At 35.3% G+C, this 17,522-nt stretch overlaps 1 protein-coding gene across 2 annotated transcripts in view; it reads right to left on the bottom strand.

Moving 5' to 3' along the window:
- Positions 1 to 910: 910 nt before the first annotated feature.
- LOC136036230 (carbohydrate sulfotransferase 11-like) overlaps positions 911 to 17,522 on the bottom strand; it is a 57,227-nt gene continuing 40,615 nt past the window's right edge. Inside the window, exons 4-5 of one of the 2 annotated variants that reach the window (XM_065718324.1) lie at positions 16,014 to 16,117; positions 911 to 1,601 (exon numbers count right to left, since the gene is read on the bottom strand). In XM_065718324.1, the coding sequence (XP_065574396.1) occupies positions 1,368 to 1,601; positions 16,014 to 16,117 (338 nt within the window). In that variant the 3' untranslated portion in view covers positions 911 to 1,367. The remainder of the gene's footprint in view (positions 1,602 to 16,013; positions 16,118 to 17,522) is intronic. The other variant, XM_065718325.1, reaches the window with a different exon arrangement.

Raw genomic sequence — 17,522 nt, 5'->3', positions numbered from 1 at the left:
CCCCTTCCCCAACTACCCCAAGAGAGCGGATCCGTTCCGGTTATGTCAATCATGTATTTAGGACTCGTGCTTATTTTTCACAACAAGTTTCATCCCGATCCCTCCACTCTAAGTGTTTTCCAAGATTTTAGGTTTCCCCCTCCCAACTCCCCCCCAATATCACCAGATCCGGTCGGGATTTGAAATAACAGCTCTGAGACACGATATCCTTCCAAATATCTAATTTCATTAAGATCTGATCAACCGTTCGTAAGTTAAAAATACTTCAATTTTTCTATTCTTTCCGAATTAACGGGCCCCCTCCCAGATGGTCAAATCGGGAAAACGACTATTTCGAATTTAATCTGGTCCGGTCCCTGATACGCCTGCCAAATTTCATCGTCCTAGCTTACCTGGAAGTGCCTAAAGTAGCAAAACCGGGACCGACAGAATGTGCGATTACTATATGTCACTTGGTTAATACCAAGTGCCATAAAAACGGTTCTATAATACTTTAATGAATGAACCTTTTGAGCGGTAGGGGCTACATCATACAAGTACACAATTTTTCTTTTCCAAAGTCATTTTAGGTTTATTTACACCTACAAATTGAATTTTTAATAGAATTTATTTTTGGTTTTCAAAAATTATGGATTTCATAGGAAAACTTTACATTTTTTTATGTCGCTGCGAAGAATTTTGAAAGAACAAAACCAAATTAATTAGTTAGATTTATTTAGATTTATTTAATTAGTTAGAGTTAATTAGTTTATTAATTAGTTAGTTATTTAATTAGATTTATTTAATTAGTAGAATTCAAACATCAAACATCAGTTGATTCTTTAATACTACTACGCCTTCGACAAAAAATACATTAAAAGCTGTTTCGTGCATGTTTCAGCTCGTTGTTTTCGGGATTTCTCATCAATAGTTTTTTTTTTCTCTTAATTTGGTACTCGCTAATAGCGAAAACGGCATAACTACGTATGAAGGCCTTTTCTTTTATTAAAAACTGAATTCTCAGTTTATTTTCATTCTTATAATAAATATTTGCATATGTTTACTTTCACTAAACCAACTCAAAAATCAAATTGCGTTTTGGCTGTCCTTGGTACCATCTTAAGAACAGACGAGGCATCTACATCTTATGTACTGAAAATTGGCCTCCAAGAGTTATAGATGTCCCATATCACATAATCACCTCTTAAATATCTTCGGTTGCTATCTTATGCATAGCAGGTTTGAAATAGCCATTGAAGTCCAGTCAGCTTCATTCGGTAACCTTTGTCACGACATCCAATGAAGCAACTAATCAAATGTTTAAGAAGCCTACAGTTACTTGAAAGTTTCTTCTTAATAATAAAATGACTTGTCTTTTCTTAATTTATTCAATATTCAGATTCACTGAGTTCTTGGTCTGTCAATGGAGCAGCCTTCGCAACCTCTAACACTGCATTGATGTCGTATTCAAACATTTCATAGTCTATCTGATATCTCTTATAAATTCTGAGAATTATTTCTCTGGAAAGTGAACTCACGTATGCATTTTTTGTTTCTTGACTCATTTTGTATGAGTTTGCCACTGGCACAGGTTCGATCCATCCAAACTTCTTCCAGAGATACTAAAATAGAAGCAAAATGTTCAACAGAGAAAAGACGTTTTCGTACTTTACAAAAATTCGCAGAGATTTGGAAAAATAAGTCCATTTATATGTTTGATAATAGCTGTATATAAAAGCTTCAAGTATTTCCTGGTAACGAGCCGTAAGTAAGAAACGACCTGGGCTACTAGTAACAAAACTTTAAAAAATAAATTTTGATAGTAATGTATACATGCAAAGAATCAGTTTTTTGTGGTGATTTCAAATATATTTCAGTCAACATACATAAAGCTATTCATTAAAAGCTATGCACCTGGGAAAATTTCCATCAGTTTGAAACAAAGAAAAAATACCCCCGATGGGTTTTTATTTGGTTTTTCTTTTCTGCAAAGATGAAATTTTTTATTTTTTCAAATTTCGTGAATTCCAAATTTTTTGGAAATTTGCAACTTTTTTCGAGAAGGAATATCACAGATACATTTTTATTGTTCTTTGTCTATGGGTCGTCATGTTAAGCTAATAATCCTAGCAAATTGAAAGATAGTTCGTTCAAACAAAAATTAAAATGCTAGTGCAGGTTTTTTAGCGATCCAAAAGACTATGCCGGAGCAGAGCAATATTGTCTGTCATTTTGTGGTATCGAACATCAATTTTGAACCAAAGAGGGGGAAGTTGCTGTCTATTGATAACTCTGGGGCCTCAAATTAATTGAAAATTGTTGAAGGAGGATACAGTAGTGAGGCCTTTTTGGATTCAAACACACAATACCCCCCTTTGAACCCCGATCCGTCCACTTAAAAAATAATGTCAAGATGCATTTGCTTGTGACGTAATAGGGGGGTGTTTTCTTCATAATTCAAGTGTTTTTGCGTATTAGGGGTTTGTTTGTTTACTTTTGCAAATCTTTTCTTTGGTTGTTATCTTTAAAAACCTGTGAGGGCTAGGAAACATCTTCAGGGCCCATCAACTCATGATTTATTTGGTTGTTACGTAATATGGGCTTGTTTATTTACTTATGCAAATGTTTTCTTCAGGATTGCTTCGGTTGTTATGTTAAATATTAAAAAACCCACGAGGCCTAGGAAAAACCTTCAGGGCCCGCCAAATCATGATTTATTTGGTTGTTATGTAATAGGGACTTGTTTGTAAACTAATGCAAACGTTTTCTTCAAGATGGTTTTGGTTGTTATGCTCAAAAACCGACGAGGGCCAGGAAAAAACCTTCAGGGCCCTCTCAAGTAGGGACAAAGTCCAAACTGATAATAGCCCAGTACATTTCTGCTTTATACACAGAGCCTTTTGTTCCCTTTATTCTTGACATACAAGGGACTTTTCCGTACAAGGAGTGAAGTGCTACATGATCCACTATTCATTCTTGAGGAACAAAGGGTCTCTGTTATACAGTGGCTTGTGATTCTTCTAGCGGGACCGGGTAATTTTCTTTTGTTCTCTGGGGACTATAAAATCTCATTCTAAAGGGGAAACTTTGTCAGTCTACTTATCGAAATGAACAGTGACCCACGAATGAACTTAAAAAAAAAGATTGGGTGTCTGCTTGTATGGAAGTAAGCCTCTATCTATGTGTATTAAGAGTACCCCCTCTCCCCATAAAAAAGGGAGGTTTATACTCAAATTGAAGCAAGCATAATTCACTATGTGGAATTAGCAAGTAAAACCTTAACCCCTCCCCAATAAAAAGCCCCAATCCCAGTAAATTCATCTCGTTTTCCTTGCATCCTTTACTTTAGAAGTATTGTCCACTTTAAAGTGCTTTTTACATTACTTGCTACCACATTCTGACAGCTACCTATAGGGTAAACATATGTACCCCTCTTTGCGCTATATCATAATCACCATGAATAGAGCAATGCTACCTGCATCATAACTGGGTATATTGGCTTCAAGCTTAATGATCACGCGCGAGTCAGAAGTCCATCCTAGTGCTACTTATTTAGGTATGGATAATTTCTGCATAGTGAGTGCCAGCTGTAAATAGTTAGTGAATTAGGGTTGCTCGCTGTTTAACAGCTTTCGTCTGTTAAGTTAGATGATTTTTTAGCAAGTTGGAAGTACTCGGAAAAATGTAACATATTTGCGTATTAAATGAGGGCGCAAATAATATTTTTCCCTATAGTAACAAAAAAGTATACAAAGAATATTTTGAACATAATAATGAAATTTTTCCCAGAGCCGATGTAACCTATTTTTTTTAATAAGACCATATGTAACCCTAGGCTACAGAGTAAAGGTTTGTTGATTGTAAGGTTTATCTCCAGGAAAATGGGTTAGGTTGGGGAAATGAGACTTTCAAAGATGGGTTTACAGAGTAATGTATCTCATAGGAAAGTATTTTGAGGCACTTAGCAGGCTTGTTTTTATCACCCTTTAAGAAAATAGGTGCAAATCTGCGTACTTACGTCCAAGCACAATTATTTAATCTCATTTTAATTGGCTCATTGTGGTTTGGATTTAGAATTCTTAGCCTGGAATCGAGGCACTTTTGGACCAGCTCATTTGAGAGCGAAATCACAACAGGCAATCTACATTCATTGCCATGCATATTAGCTAAATTTGGTCATTGCGAGCTGCGCTGAATCTGTCGGCACTGTTGATTCTTTTTTGTCACTGGTACAGACTCTATACACATTCACTTCCAACAGCAACACTTGGCATCAGTTGTTTTTTGAAACCTAGAAAGCTGCAGAACTGTCAGTTTGGGAGCTGCAATGAAGTATCGAACACGATTGTATTACTGATATCGATCTATATCGAAGGTTAGACTCCGATATGAATGCATTTTAGCTGTACTGTCGGCTGTAAGCGAGGGAGCCAACGGCGAAGCACGACAGAGGCAGCTGGGCTGCAGAAGAAGATGGAATCGTTCCTTATTGTTTTCCAGTTGCATTATATAGAGACAATTATGCGAGCGACGAACTAGCTGTCTCAGTAGCTCCAGGCCGTCGACTTGGTTATTTCCCGATTGCGCCCTGATCCAGGCCACAAGAAGCCAACTCACCGACCTGCGTTCAGACGCCTCATTCGTATTGCTTTTCGAGAAGACTAAAGAGTTTGCGACAGAACTCGAAATTGAAGTACCTGCTGTGAATGAACACGCGACTAGACCCTCCTTTTTTGGTCAGAAAGGACGACCTTGAAGAACTCAAAGATCACCAAGCATCTGAAACAATTTGTGACAACTTCGACGCTAGGAAAGAACTTAATCGAATCTGACAATCGGACAACAACTTTGGCGGATGAAATGAAACGAGAATACTTCGAGACTTTCGACCGTCTACTAGCCGAATTTGACAGAAGGATCACAGATAACTTGCAAGTGCTGAGTACACTCGAAACCTTGGATCCAAGCTCGAAATTCTATGGACAGAGTTGCTCAAGCGTTTCTCTGCTCTTTACGGCGAGCTGGATATCGACGACATTCTACTCCAATCTCAAGCTGGTATTGCCAAGCTTTTCTTGCTCGATGAGGAGAAAAAGCCGGAAAACTCCCTAGACATTGTCGACCATCTTCAGGCATTACCAGTGGCTTACTCAGAAGTAATTTTAGTACTTCGTATTGCTGCCACACTTCCTGTGACAACAGCGAGCAATGAGCGTTTGTTTTCTAGCCTAGAAAGATTACTTTCACCGACGGATGGTTTACTTAAATAAGAAAGTTTCTCGCTGAGGAAGGCCAGTCTGTAGTCTGGTTGAATATTCCACTTTTCAGTTTAATCACTTAACCTCGTTGATTGTAATCTTCGTTGTTACAATAAATCTTAGAGTTCAGTGTGGCTGAATTCCACATTCGGTTACAGTGCATTTCCAAGCAACACACGGGTGCTGAAAATGCGTTTTCACTGAGAATATTCGATCGATATGCTGCCAAAACCTGCATTTTTTCTTACGTGTCACGAAATGAGTCGGGGGGGGGGCAGATGGAGTTCATGCCCACCCCAAGATTTTGCCCAAAAGGCGCCTCTGCTTCCTCTTCCTTGAACTGTCGTGCCCGTCATAGTAGACTGAATCTTGTAGTTGAACGACTTGCTTTTCCAACAGCCCCCTGCATTGCGTAATTCAGTTGCATGCGATTTGAAAATGATGTCTTATAAAATTAAAAATCATATGTTTTATATTGCCATTGTTGAAACTTTAGACAAGAAAATTACAGCCCCCCTCTCTGAACAACAAAAAAAAAGAATTTTTTACTTGAGCAGCAGTGATATGTCCTCTCATTCTTCTTTGTCGTTATTGAAGCACTGGATCTTCATATAAAGCTGCTAAAGGACTCATAAAAGCTAATTCTTATATCTTATTACTTCGTATATGAAAGGGGCTGCTTCCTCATCAACGCCCCGCTCTTTACGCTAAATTTTGACTCTTTCTCTTAACTCTACTTTTTTAAAACAGTAAAAAACTTTAGCGTAAAGAGCGGGGCGTTGATGAGGAAGCAGTCCCTTTCATATACGAAGTAATTTCTGTTCGTTTTAAGTTTTAATGTCGCTCCTTACTTTCCGTCAAAAAAACTTGTTTTTTTTTTAGTTTCTGAACGTTTTTAAATCAATGCATGTTTTGATTTTGGCTCTCCGCAGATGAATAATTAAAACGAAATTTGCATATTAATTTTTTTTGGCTAAATGGCTTTCTCATAGTTTTGATCGAATGATTTTGAGAAAAAAGGAGCGGGGGAGGAGGCCTAGTTGCCCTCCGATTTTTTGGTTACTTAAAAAGGCAACTAGAACTTTTAATTTTTTACGAATGTTTGTATAAGTAAAAGATATACGTAACTTACAAAATAGCTTACGTAACGAACATCTGTATTCTCTTGTTTTTATTACGTAAATGAAAGGTTTCACCCCCTCGTCAGTACCTCGCTCTTTACACTAAAGCTTAAATTTTCCCCAATTTCTTAGGAATGACCCCTGAATCACAAAAGCCGTAGAATAAATAGTTGAAATTACTAAAAATAATTTAGCATAAAGAGCGAGATATTAGGAGGAGGTGAGCCCATCACATGCGTAATAATTTCTGTTCGTATTAGGTTTTAATGCTTCTCCTTACTTTCAGTTGAAAAAACTTTTTCATATTTATATTTCATTGTTTTTTTTTAATAATGCTAGAAAATCCTGCGCCCCTTCATGAAACTTTTCTTCCCCCATGACAAATTCCTCCAAGGGAAGCTCCCCTAACATATCCCCCTCTTATCCACCCTCCCCCACAACCTAAAAATCCCCCTGAAAACGTCTTTACACTTCCAATAACCCTTCCTCTATGTAAGCACTAGTCAAAGTTTGTAACTTGTGGCCCCTCCCACGGGGACTGTGGGGGAGCAAGTCCTCCCCAAAGACATAGTTATAAGGTTTTTTGACTACGCTAAATAAAATGGCTATCTCAGAATGTTGATCTGGTGACTTAGGGAAAATAATTAGCGTGGGAGGGGGCCTAGGTGCCCTCCAATTTTTTTGGTCACTTAAAAAGGGCACTAGAACTTTTCATTTCCTTTAGAATGAGCCGTCTCGAAAGATTCTAGGACCACTGGGTCGATACGATCACTCCTGGGAAAAAATAAAAATATACAAACAAACAAATAAACACGCATCCGTGATCTGCCTTCTGACAAAAAATACAAAATTCCACTTTTCAAACAGTTCGTGGTAACGAACTGTAGTAAGGAGCGACCCGGCTCAATAGTAACCAAAACTCTAAAAAATTGAATTTTGATATCAATAGCTACATCAAAAGAATCGCTGATTTTAAATTTATAAGTTTCATCAAGTTTAGTCTTACCCATCAAAAGTTACGAGCCTGAGAAAATTTGAGAAAATTTGCCTTATTTAAGAAAATAGGGGGAAACACCCCCTAAAAGTCATAGAATGATCACACCACCGAAAATCACACCATCAGATTCAGCGTATCAGAGAACCCTACTGTAGAAGTTTCAAGCTCCTATCTACAAAAATGTGGAATTTTGTATTTTTTGCCAGAAGACAAATCACGGGTGCGTGTTTATTTGTTTGTTTTTTTGTGTTTTTTTCTTTTCCCCAGGGGTAATCGTATCGACCAAGTGGTCCTAGAATGTTGCAAGAGGGCTCATTCTAACGGAAATGAAAAGTTCTAGTGCCCTTTTTAAGTGACCTAAAAAATTGGAGGGCATCTAGGCCCCCTCCCACGCTCATTTTTTCCCAAAGTCAACGGATCAAAATTTTGAGATAGCCATTTTGTTCAGCATATTCGAAAACCATAATAACTATGTATTTGGGGATGATTTACTCCCCCACCATCCCTGGGGGAGGGGCTGCAAGTTACAAACTTTGACCAGTGTTTACATATAGTAATGGTTATTGGGAAGTGTACAGACGTTTTCAGGGGGATTATATTTTGTTTGGGGGGTGGGTTTGAGGAGAGGGGGCTATGTTGGAGGATCTTTCCTTGGAGGAATCTGTCATGGGGGAAGAAAAATTCAAGGAAAAGGGCGCATGATTTTCTAGCATTACTATAAGAAAACAATGAAAAATAAACATGAAAACGTTTTTTCAAATGAAGGGAAGGAGTAGCATTGAAACTTAAAACGAACAGAGATTATTACGCATATGAGGGGTTCTAAAAATACTTTAGCATAAAGAGCGAGGTATTTAGGAGGAGATAAATACCTCGCTCTTTATGCTAAAGTATGTTTAGCAATTTCAACTATTTATTCTACGGCCTTTGTGATTAAGGGGTCATTCTTAAAGAATTGGGACAAAACTTAAGATTTAGTGTAAAGAGCGAGGTATTAACGAGGATACAAACCCCCTTGTATACATAATAAAAATATAAGATTATGAAAGTTTTTTACGTAAGTTGCTAATTTATATGTTACGTATATTTTTTACTAATAAAAAAGTCTCCTTCTCTACCCCTTATTTCTCAAAATCGTCTGCTCAAAACTAAGAGAAAGCCATTTAGCCAAAAAAAGAATTAATATACAAATTTCATTTTAATAATTTATGTGCGGAGAGCCAAAACCAAACATGCATTAATTCAAAAACGTTCAGAAATTAAATAAAAAAAATTATTTTTTTTAGCTGAAAGTAAGGAGCGACATTAAAACTTAAAACGAACAGAAATTACTCCGTATATAAAATGGGTTGTCCCCTCCGCAATCCCTCGCTCTTTACGCTAAAGTTTGACTCTTTGCTACAATTCTACTTTTTAAAACAATTAAAAGCTTTAGCGTAAAGAGCGAGGAATTGTGGAGGGGACAACCCATTTTGTATACGGAGTAATTTCTGTTCGTTTTAAGTTTTAATGTCGCTCCTTACTTTTAGCTAAAAAAATTAATTTTTTTTATTTAATTTGTATATAGGAGCTTAAAACTTCTACTATAGGTTTCTCTGATACGCTGAATCTGATGGTGTGATTTTCGTTAAGATTCTATTACTTTTAGGGGTTGTTTCCCCTATATATATATATATATATATATATATATATATATATATATATATATATATATATATATATATATATATATATATATATAATTGACTCGATATATATATATATATATATATATATATATATATATATATATATATATATATATATATTTATATATTATGTGTATATTCTTATGTATTAATTAAACTTGATAAGGCAGTAATAAACTGCCACGAGGTACAATAAAAGCGCGATTTGGTTGACATTTTGGAATAGAAAGGGTGAGTTGAACACACGGACGTCATAGAGAGCTGATTATGGGCTCATTTATGAGCTAATTTTTATATTTAATCATCTTTATAAATCTGACTTAATAAGGAAATCATAAAGTGCTACACGGCACCCAGAAGTGTATTTAAAAAAAAATAACAAAAAAGAGTGTTGTCCAATGAAAAAAAACTTGGTAGAAAAATTTCCCCCTATTCCTGCAGAAATTTTCCTTTATGTAGAATTGTCCCTTGAAATTTCCCTACTTTTGAAATTATGACAGTGTTTTGGATGTAAAGTATTCAAAAAAGATGCGAGAAAAATTAAATTCATCGTTGAACATTGTTTGATTAAGAATATCCAGAAAATCTGAGCAAGTGTTGGCAGCATTGGGGTAGAAACCTCGCATTAGTTAAAACTTGCCAAGGATGCCAATCAAGATGAAATAAATTGACACCTAGAGTTTGAAAATTACCTTCCCCTTTGTTTCTTTGTTAAAAAAAAGAAGCGAAATCTAGAAAATATGCACAAGCATTTTCTTGTGTAAATCGGTATGGGGGTATATCAAGCAAAGCTCAGTCTCCTAGTGATGCATGTTAAAACTGATGACAATAGATAAAGAGTACGGGTTGGTATCACTTATGCGTGGGAATTAAATTTCTAAATTGTGAGAAAAATATATACGTACTTTCGGGGAAATAAAAATGCATATTTTTTTTTAATGTCTAAATTCTCTTCACCAAGCGAAGCTCAGTCTCCTATTGCTGTATGTTAAAACTGATAATAGTAGATAAAAAGCATGGGTAGATACCACTTATATGTGAGCAACATTCTTCCGAATTGTGAAAAAAATTTACATGTATTGTTTTAATTCACTTTATTTTACTTGTAGCAGACATGTCGGACAGCTTGCTGATGCTGAGTTAAATGTCACACAAGTAGCAAACGTTATGTGAAATGCGACTAATAACAATAATAACCCTAAGTACATTTATGTCAATTCTTTTTTTGGAGTTGGTTAAAACAAATACTTAGAAAAGCAAAAATAGCGAGAAGTATAAATGGTATTGTACATAGAGGCAGTTCTACACTACTGGGTTAGTACGTGAATCCAAAACACAAGAAATAGGACGTAATCAGCGCTTATAAAGCGTTTCAGTTACAACTAAGAGAATTCGGAGCTATATTGGAGTTCAGATTAAAATATTGGAAATAAAAAATTAAAACAATTAAACTATCTCTGGAGCTCATACTCTCTCCCTTTTAACTACGATTACTAAACTACAACCGATTTGATTTATCTTGCTACAGTACGAATATCATCAAACAATTCGTGCTAACGAACTGTAGTAAGGAGCGACCCGGCTCAATAGTAACCAAAACTCTAAAAAATGGAATTGTGATGCCAACATTTACATCAAAAGAGTTGAATTTTAATGCTGATTTTAAATATATAAATTTCATCAAGATTAGTCTTGCCCGTCAAAAGTTACGAGCCTGAGAAAATTTGCCTCATTTTATAAAAAAATAGGGGGAAATACCCCCTAAAAGTAATATGATGAAAATCACACCATCAGATTCAGCGTATTAGAGAACCTTATTGTAGAAGTTTCAAGCCCCTATCTACAAAAATGTGGAATTTTGCATTTTTTGCCAGAAGACAAATCACGGATGCGTGTTTATTTGTTTTTTTTGTTTGTTTTTTTTTCCCAGGGGTGGTCGTATCGACTCAGTGGTCCTAGAATGTCGCGAAAGGGCTCATTCTAAGGGCAATTAAAAGTTCTAGTGCCCTTTTTAAGTGACCAAAAAAATTGGATAGCACCTAGGCCCCTTCCCACGCTAATTTTTTCCCAAAGTCACCGAATCAAAATTCTGAGATAGCCATTTTATTCATCATAGTCGAAAAACCTAATAACTATGTCTTTGGGGACGACTTCCTCCCCCGCAGTCCCCGTGGGAGGGGCTGCAAGTTACAAACTTTGACCTGTGTTTATATATAGTAATCGTTACTGGGAAGTGTGCAGACGTTTACAGGGGGATTTTTTTGTTTTTGGGGGAGAGTTGAGGGGGGGGCTATCGTGGGAGGATATTTCCATGGAGGAACTTCTCATGGGGGAAGATACTTTCAATGGAGGGGGCGCAGGATTTTCTAGCATTATTTAAAAAAACAATGAAAAAATAAATATGAAAAGTTTTTTCTACTGAAAGTGAGGAGCAGCATTAAAACTTAAAACGAACAGAAATTATTACTCATATGAGGGGTTTACCTCCTCGTAATACCTCGCTCTTTACGCTAAATTATTTTTAGTAATTTCAACTATTTATTCTACGGCCTTTGTGATTCAGGGGTCATTCTTAAGGATTGGGACAAAATTTAAACTTTAGTGTAAAGAGCGAGGTATCGACGAGGGGTGAGCCCCCTCATATACGCAATAAAAACATACGAATGTAGAAGTTCGCTACGTAAGTTAATTCGTAGATAACTTCGAAGACCACACTGCCTTTCCATGACGAAAGTAAAACAGTTCAAAATAGGGATGATACCTTTTTATTGACAGTAAAATATAAAATTATTTAACTGGATATTTTGAACACATATACAGTGTTCATCATCAGCAGTAAAAAGGCGTAATCATCATCAGCAGTAATACTGCTGATGATGAACACTGTATATGTGTTCGAAATATCCAGTTAAATAATTTTATATTTCACTGTCAATAAAAAGGTATCATCCCTATTTTGAACTGTTTTACTTTCGTAAGTTAATTCGTAGGTTACGTATATTTTTTACTTATGAAAACGTTAGTAAAAAATTAAAAGTTATAGTTGCCTTTTTAAGTAATCAAAAAATTGGAGGGAAACTAGGCCTCCTCTCTCGCTCCTTTTTACTCAAAATCTTCCAATTAAAACTATGAAAAAGCCATTTAGCCCAAAAAAATTAATAGGCAAATTTCGTTTTAATTATTTATGCGCGGAGAGCCAAGATAAAAAAAATGCATTAATTTAAAAACGTTCAGAAATTAACCAAAAAAAAAACAAGTTTTTTTAAATGAAAGTAAGGAGCGACATTAAAACTTAAAACGAACAGAAATTACTCCGTATATGAAAGGGGCTTTTCCTCCTCAACGCCTCGCTCTTTACGCTAAAGTTTTTTAAATTTTTAAGAAATCGAGTTAAGAGAAAGAGTCAAACTATTAGTTACTATATGCCGTTGTTTGTTCTTTACTAGGTTTCAGCTATATCCGATGGAACTTACAGTCCCCATATACAATGAACTATATCGATCCTTTATGTATATAATTACAAAAGGCATTATATAAAGCAATTTCCTTTAAAATGAGCCATTGAACAATTCTCTATCATTTTACAGTGCCCAGTTAGCTGAGGAGAAAGAAAAACGGAAACAAAGAAAAAAAAAAGATGCCTTCGATGGGGGATATCGGTGTTTAAGCTGCTTTTCTGGGTGATCAAGCCTATGGATTTTTCTTTTTATTCAAACCAAGGATCTATAGGTTTCCTACTTAGAGGTTTCGGACAATGCGACTCTAACAGTGTACTTTGTGTTTCCATCTGACTCTATTTCTTATGTATTTTGGGCCATTTTATTTTTACTATGGGACGTGATCGTCTCTTACCAGGTTCCTAGCTACCTCTGGAACCTGAATTTTTGTTACTAATGATTAGACTTCTCTCTTTAGTATATAGTTCCCATTATAATGAACTATATCGATTCTTTATGTTCTTTGCCCCCATACCTTTGTGAACTTGGCAAAACTTTCTCATATAATACATGACAAACCCTTTTGATCAAACAGTTCGTGGTAACGAACTGTAGTAAGGAGCGACCCGGCTCAATAGTAAACGAAACTCTAAAAAACGGAATTTTGATGCTAAAATATACATCAAAAGAATCAGATTTTCATGCTGATTTTAAATATATAAGTTTCATCAAATTTAGTTTTTGTCATCAAAAGTTACGAGCCTGAAAAAATTTGCCTTATTTTAGAAAATAGGGGATAACACCCCCTAAAAGTCACAGAATCTAAACGAAAATCACACCATTGCATTTGGCGTCCTATCTACAAAAATGTGGAATTTTGTGACCAAAAAAATTGGAGGGCACCTAGGCCCCCTCCCACGCTCATTTTTTCTCCAAAGTCAACATATCAAAATTTTGAGATAGCCATTTTGTCCCACATAGTCAAAAAGCATAATAACTATGTCTTTGGGAATGACTTACTCCCCCACAGTCCCTGGGGGAGGGGCTGCAAGTTACAAACTTCGACCAGTGTTTACATATAATAATGGTTATTGGGAAGTGTACAGTCGTTTTCAGGGGATTTTTTTTTTTGGTTTTGGGGGTGGGGTTGAGGGGAGGGGGCTATGTGGGAGGATTTTTCTTTAGAGAAATATGACATGGGGGAACAGAAATTCAATAAAAAGGGCGCAGGATTTTCTAAAATTACTATAAAAAAACAATGAAAAAATAAACATGGAAAAGTTTTTTTCAATTGAAAGTAAAGAGTAGCATTGAAACTTAAAACGAACAGAGATTATTACGCATATGAGGGGTTCTAAAAATACTTTAGCATAAAGAGCGAGGTATTTAGGAGGAGATAAATACCTCGCTCTTTATGCTATAGTATTTTTAGTAATTTCAACTATTTATTCCACGGCCTTTCTGATTCAGGGGTCATTCTTAAAGAATTGGGAGAAAACTTACGATTTAGTGTAAAGAACGAGGTATTAACGAGGGTACAAACCCCCTCATATACATAATAAAAATTAAAGAATATAAAAGTTTGTTACGTAAGTTACTTCTTTAGTTACGTATATTTTTTACTAATAAAAAAATTCGTTAAAAATTTAAATTTATGGTTGCCCTTATTTCTTATTATTGCCCTTATTATTATGGTTATCCCTTATTTCTCAAAATCGTGATCAAAACTAAGAGAAAGCCATTTAGCCAAAAAAGAAATTAATATGCAAAATTCATTTTAATAATTTTTGTGTGGAGAGCCAAAATCGAACATGCATTAATTCAAAAACGTTCAGAAATTACAAAAAAACTAGTTTTTTTAACTGAAAGTAAGGAGCGACATTAAAACTTAAAACGAACAGAAATTACTCCGTATATGAAATGGGTTGTCCCCTCTGCAATTCCTCGCTCTTTACGCTAAAGTTTGACTCTTTGCCACAATTCTGCTTTTTAAAACAATTAAAAGCTTTAGCGTAAAGAGCGAGGAATTGCGGAGGGGACAACCCATTTCATATACGGAGTAATTTCTGTTCGTTTTAAGTTTTAATGTCGCTCCTTACTTTCAGTTAAAAAAACTAGTTTTTTTTTATGGAATAACACTTACTGGTGAGAGAAGCTTAGCATAGTAGAAGTATTTTGGATATTTGACAGAAAATTTCTGTTGTTACTAGAGTTAGGACTAGAGTTTCTTTTTTACTGTAACTAGGTTTATAGCTAGCGCTGCAACCCGAATAACTTTAGCAATCTTGAACTGAAAACTTAAATAAAATGAAATTTATTTTGAAATTTCTTTTTCGCTATGGAAACATAGCACAACATTAAGGAGATGCGCAATCTGGGACATAAGCCAAAAAAGGCTTTGTTCCAGGAGACAATTATAACTTTTGACTAAGAGATGGAATAAATGTATTTAAAAAAATTTCAGGAATTACTCTAATTTAAATTTACTAATCAGATTTTTCGATAGAACCCTAAAAAAATTACTACATTTTACACAACTATATCTACATGCTTCTTATTATATTAGAGACGTTATTTTGATCTTTATATGCAAGATGATGCTAATAACATTTGCTACTACAGTGTTATACAAAAATGCAGTTTTTCGCAAGAAATTGAATTTATTTTGTAAACTCTTTTTTGATTAATACAAAAGACACTAGATGTAGCAGTTTTCTTTTAAATGAGCCATTAAACAGCTATCTCTGGTTTTCCAGTGCCGCAATAGCTGCAACAAAGAAAACGGGAAAAAACGATGCCGGTGATGCACAATACAGTGCTTTTGGCCACTTTTCTCATTTTTCAAGCCAATGAATTTCCCTCGTCATTCAAGCCAAGGAACAGTTCCGATACAAGGGTAATAGACAAGGCAGTTTTAATAGTGTACTTCTTTTTTCAATCTGACTCTATTTTTAGGAGTTATGGCCTATTGTTTTCTTAGTATGGGACACGATCGTCTCTTGTCAGGTGGCTAGCTACCGCTGCAACCCGGATCATTTTGGCTAAAGGTGGCAAATTAACATTTGTACGACTTTTTGAGACCTATGTTAAAAGAAGATAATTTACAAGTTTGTGATTCTTCCTATTTTTATTGTGAAAAAAAAATTCTAGGTCCTACCCCTTCTATACTTCTCAGTGAAAAGCCTAGAGTTCATTTTAGTTTGTTGCTGAATTGTACTTTATATAAACGGAAATGGCAGGAACATATCATACAAAGATAAAGGCATAGCTTTCATGTTTTACATATATCTACTTCCCCTACTTGAGCCTCAGAGATAAAATCCATAAATGAATAACCACAGAATGAACCTTCACTTGATGAGTGGGAAACTCATTTTGCAAATCTTTCGAATTTTTCTGAGGATCCCTAACTTTTGTATATTCATTATATTTGAAATCGTTCTTAGAATGATTATTTTACGACAAATATATAAATTTTATAATGATATAACGAGTATTATATCGAAATATATTAAAGTATTTTTATGGATTACCTTAAAATCGGCAGTGTTTGTTTCCAGTTTACCAATCATGTCATACTGAATGCTACAAGGGGTACAATAACTCCAGTATGGTGACCAATGAGACTTAAATTTGTCTGAAAAAAGTTGAAACATTTTACGAGGGGTAAGCAGAAACATTGGAAAATCAATGCTTTCAAACAGAAACAGCAATTCGTCAGCTCATAGAGTTTACTTAGACTTTAAGATGTATGTTCTACAAAAGTAGACAATTTCAAAAATGAAGATAATCACTTTTGGATAAGTCTTTTTTCAAAAAAGACTCCTATCCAAAAAGACTCCTAGTTCCAACTGGATCAAGGTTGATGACGCATGCTACGACCCGTTTACCCCAGTTTTCCCCTCGGCCAATACTGATTTTGATTCTGACGCATGATCATTAGCGAGTGCTCACTTCCACTCTATATATTATATATTAAAAAAATATGCTGTTCTTTATTGTTGTTTGTCTTATTGTATTTTTCCCTTTTATTTTTCTTTCTTTTCCCTCAGTATTTACACCTTCCTGTGCTATTTTACTTGTCATTTTTTTTTTGTTTCAGATCAAAATAATCAAGTTCGTTTCTCAGCCTTTTTACTTGGGAATGTTAAGCAGTTGACATTGCTGGTGTTCACGCGAGTACAGCATGACTCTCGATCACCTGTTTCGGTAAGTAATTATGGTTAATTTTGATTCTCCGTTGGGGATTAACGCCAACATAACATTAGGGAGATTAAATGATAATGAATTTAAGAGAGTTAATTTTAATGAAATTATAAATAATCCGGTTGGTAAAGCCCCCAATACGAGTTTTGATGAAAATTTTGAGTATATTATTCATAGCGTGTTTGTGGAGGAGTTGAGATTTTGGGGCTCCGAAGCTCGGTGGGGTGATGTTTTTCCGGTTGTGCATCTTAACGTTCAGGGCCTAAATTCTTCATTCGACGATATTCAATTATTATGTAGGGATTCATGCCCAGCAATTATCGGTCTCTGTGAAACATTTTTGAATGAGAATAATCAGGCACTTTTGGATATTCCCGGGTATATGTCGATTTTTCTTAACCGTAAGATGGGCAAAAAAGGTGGACTCGGATTTTACATCCAAAATAATTTTCAGACTGTACTAAGACATGACTTATGCATAAATAATGAATAAATAATTGAGTGTCTTTTTATTGAAATCCCAGTTAACGCTAAGGAAAGGGTAATAATTGGCGAAGTATATCGTTCTCCAAGCGGATCTGCGACTGAATTTCTTGAAACATTAGAAGACGTTCTTAGGAAAGTTTTTGCTGAAAAATATGAAGTTATATTGATGGGTGACTTTAACCTTGACATTACGAAATCGTCATCTAGGCAGGCTTCTAATCTCTTGTCTTTACTAATTTCGTACGGATTGGCTCCTTGTATAAACATACCGACAAGGATTTCAAACCAGTCAGCAACATTAATTGACAATATTTTTTCGTCGCTACATTCCATTAAGAATGAAGTACTGC

The sequence above is a fragment of the Artemia franciscana genome, chromosome 15, assembly GCF_032884065.1.
Source record: "Artemia franciscana chromosome 15, ASM3288406v1, whole genome shotgun sequence".
In the NCBI taxonomy this organism is placed as follows: Eukaryota; Metazoa; Arthropoda; class Branchiopoda; order Anostraca; family Artemiidae; genus Artemia; species Artemia franciscana.
The sequence above is the reverse complement of the archived record's forward strand: the minus strand, read 5'-3'. Positions and strand labels throughout refer to the sequence as shown.